The sequence below is a fragment of the Hypomesus nipponensis genome, chromosome 4, assembly GCF_054491055.1.
Source record: "Hypomesus nipponensis isolate SF chromosome 4, ASM5449105v1, whole genome shotgun sequence".
Taxonomy (NCBI): Eukaryota; Metazoa; Chordata; class Actinopteri; order Osmeriformes; family Osmeridae; genus Hypomesus; species Hypomesus nipponensis.
The window spans coordinates 15,406,256-15,409,431 of record NC_140364.1 but is presented as its reverse complement, the minus strand read 5'-3'; the positions used below and the strand labels follow the sequence as shown (position 1 = coordinate 15,409,431).

The window sequence follows — 3,176 nt, the reverse complement described above, 5'->3', positions numbered from 1 at the left end:
AGGATTGACTGTTTTCTCTGACCCATTCCAGTGCCCTCTCCCCCAGCACACTATGTTGTGGCATTGTCATGTGTAAAGGCTTATGATGATTGCAAAATAGTTTGAAAATAGAATAAGTGAGCGGAGCCTTAGTTGAGGTTTTCAACGTCTGTCAGTATAAGACAGCTGCAGGGTAATTTTCATTGTGGCGCATGTGGTTTTGTGGTAAAAGTGCACTCTCATTTGTCTAAACTACATCCTAAACTGGGCTGGTAGTTCATTATTTCAATTTATTTCCACGCAGAGCAGAATGGGTATTTGTCCCTTAAGTGAGAACTGCATAAACAATGCCGTGCGTATGTGTTTCGTAAAGGAACATCCGCAAATGTAAAATCATACAGCAGCCAAATACTAGTTTAGGTTCTTGTGCTGCAGGGGATGCAAGACGTTGACTAGCACTCTGCTCATGCGCAGCACCCGCCAGTATCCCAGAAGTCCCTCTGTTAACGCAGCAGACACAACGAGTCTCTCAGTGACAAACATGTCGGAGAAGAAACAGACTGTGGATTTGGGATTATTAGAGGAAGACGATGAATTTGAAGAATTTCCAGCAGAGGGTAAATACAAAATGTATTTATATAAACGTTTGGTTGGGCGTTTTTAATCTGTAGACATGTTTAGTCTAATTTAAACGTGATTTATAATGGGCCAAACAACAGTGACTCAGCTAGCTAGCTAGCTAAGCTAAATACACACTAGTACTGGACTAGGCAAGTACGTTGCTAGCCAGGCTACAGTAGCTAGCGAAAGAGCTAAACTGCACCTTCACTTGAAGCTTTTGGTTTGCAAACAAGTTCGGGACTCATCATTGACTAGTAAGCTAATGTGATAAGAGATCCAGCTAGTATGAATATTATTGGCGTGGTTTACTTTTAAGATGTGGGATTGTAAACCGTTCATTCAAATAGCAGTTCAATCGTAATCTAGCAGGTAATTCGTAAACTAGTAAAATAGCTAGGCTACAGTTGACGCTGGGAATGGCAATTTACCGTACTGAAATGGTACCAACGTCGACCCACAGTTCAGTCATAGTTAGCATGCTAACAGCAGGGTAACAGATGTGTAGTAATCTCTCCCCCCCCCCCACTCTCTCCCCCTCCCCATGTATGGACGGGTAGATTGGACGGGGCTGGATGAGGATGAAGACGCACACGTGTGGGAAGATAACTGGGACGATGACAACGTAGAGGACGACTTTTCCAACCAGCTCAGGTAACCCGGCTAATTTAACCCGTTTTGGAAGTTTCACCGATGAACATCGATTTGTGACAGACTCGACATATTGACCAGAAGCATTTTACTATGTTGCTAATATTTACATCTGCTAAGCCGTTATGTCATGTGGTTTTAATCAAATATGGTTCACACATTGGGCTTTTTATTGGTGTGATTGACCTGTTTGAAATATCCAACTGTTCCACATACACAGTGCATTTAAAGGAACGATTGTCATTTTGAATGGACGGTATCCAACGTATAGTATAATTATGTAATATCAGCATGTTAGCAGTGCACGCAGAGGTGCATAGACAGAAGCTTGAGCTGAGCTCGACATTCAGAAAAAGTATTAAGACATTTAATTAAGTCATGAGGCTACTCATGATGGGATTGGATACATACATGACTACACCTGAAGAACTAAAGGCTACAATGTTTCAGACCAACCTGTAGCTTTGGATGAAAGCATCTGCTAAATGAACCGTCCATTCATAATAAATATCTTCATTCATAATAGATACTGTGAAAGTGTCTGCCTGGTACTGTGTCTGGGGCGCGTGTTTGCCCCCCTGTTAGACCATGTCATCGGTCCTTGTCTGTGCCAACTTTCATGGCGATTAAAACCTTTTCTGATCTGGAGATGACATCCTCGTTGTTTTAATCTGGTGGGAGCTTGCAGATTCAGCTGTGTGGATTGTCTAGGCCTGCATCGTTGCTGTGGTTTCATATGAAACCCTGTAGGACACCATGGAAGACGTGCAGTAAAGCGTGTTTACATTCCCATCCTTGCTGTTTAATCGGCTGTCACGACTGAAATGACCAGACTATTTTGTTAGAGTGTTCTTCAGGCAATGATATGGCATTGTTTTATTCAGACACATTAGGATAGCTGCTATTAAATCATTTTCTGAAGAGTTAAGATGTCATTATTGTTAAAGGGTATAGCTCGGTCGGTACACTGTAAGCTAATCATCATGAAGCCATAGCAGCCTACATTACGGCAGGTTTTTTTTCACTCCGATTTCATAACGTTCCTCTCAATCAATAGAGGAGGGCCCTTGTGTGTCAACTGCCGCCTGTAATCACCCTGTCTGACTTGATCTCTCTCTCTGTCTGCCCCTCTCTTTTTCTCTCTCTCTCTCTCTCTCTCTCTCTCTCTCTCTCTCTCTCTCTCTCTCTCTCTCTCTCTCTCTCTCTCTCTCTGTCTCTCTCTCTTTCCCTGCAGAGCTGAGCTGGAAAAACATGGATACAAGATGGAGACGTCGTAGCCGTGCGTAGACTCCCCCCTGGCATAGCGTCCTCAGCCCTTCACACTGCAGGAGGACAGGATGGAGATCGTTCATTTGATTCTTGTTGTTGTTCTTATTTTTTTTTTGTAGGAAACCATAAAAATTAAAATGTTGAGAAGGAAATTGGACTTGTGGCTGTTGTCATTGTTCATCCAACTGCCTCGATTTATATGAGCATGTTTAGATGCAGGTTTAAATAAGGTTTTGTTTTGTAGATACTTTTGTTTAACCAAGATAACTCCACATGCCCCAGTGCTCTTAACTGTCAGTTTTATTTATTTTTACAGTGTCAATTAAGCCACTACTTGAAAATAAATCCATAATTTGAAATGTTTTGTTTTAGCATAAAGACCACTTAGGTCCATGCCCTGATTTTAACATCAATTTAAATATGCTTTTTTAGGGCCATTGATCTCTAATGTGGCATTACTGCCAACACAACACTTAACCTACCTATAATAGTCTGGTAATTATTGGCCTTTGACGCACTCAACATCATTTTTTTTTTTTTTTTTTAGTTTGGTACGCATGGTGGTAGTAAAATGTTGAGTGCTGCACAGAATTTGTTCTAAGGATGTTCTGCGTTTTCACAACGACCACATGCTTCTCCCATGGCCACAGTCCTATAGA

At 41.6% G+C, this 3,176-nt stretch overlaps 1 protein-coding gene across 1 annotated transcript; it reads left to right on the top strand.

Annotated features, from left to right (window-relative positions):
• The first annotated feature begins 448 nt into the window (after positions 1–448).
• Positions 449–2,669, top strand: sem1 (SEM1 26S proteasome subunit). Its single transcript, XM_084697201.1, has 3 exons — positions 449–596; positions 1,158–1,251; positions 2,483–2,669. The coding sequence occupies exons 1-3, from the start codon at positions 521–523 to the stop codon at positions 2,523–2,525; spliced, it is 213 nt and encodes a 70-aa protein (XP_084553327.1). The 5' UTR covers positions 449–520; the 3' UTR covers positions 2,526–2,669.
• Positions 2,670–3,176: the final 507 nt, after the last annotated feature.

Bases quoted from the DNA above. Each gene is read 5' to 3' on its own strand.
- sem1 (XM_084697201.1), top strand. From the start codon at position 521: ATGTCGGAGAAGAAACAGACTGTGGATTTGGGATTATTAGAGGAAGAC. The intron at 597-1,157 runs GTAAATACAAAA...ATGGACGGGTAG, and splicing joins TGAAGAATTTCCAGCAGAGG to ATTGGACGGGGCTGGATGAG. The intron at 1,252-2,482 runs GTAACCCGGCTA...CTTTCCCTGCAG, and splicing joins GACTTTTCCAACCAGCTCAG to AGCTGAGCTGGAAAAACATG.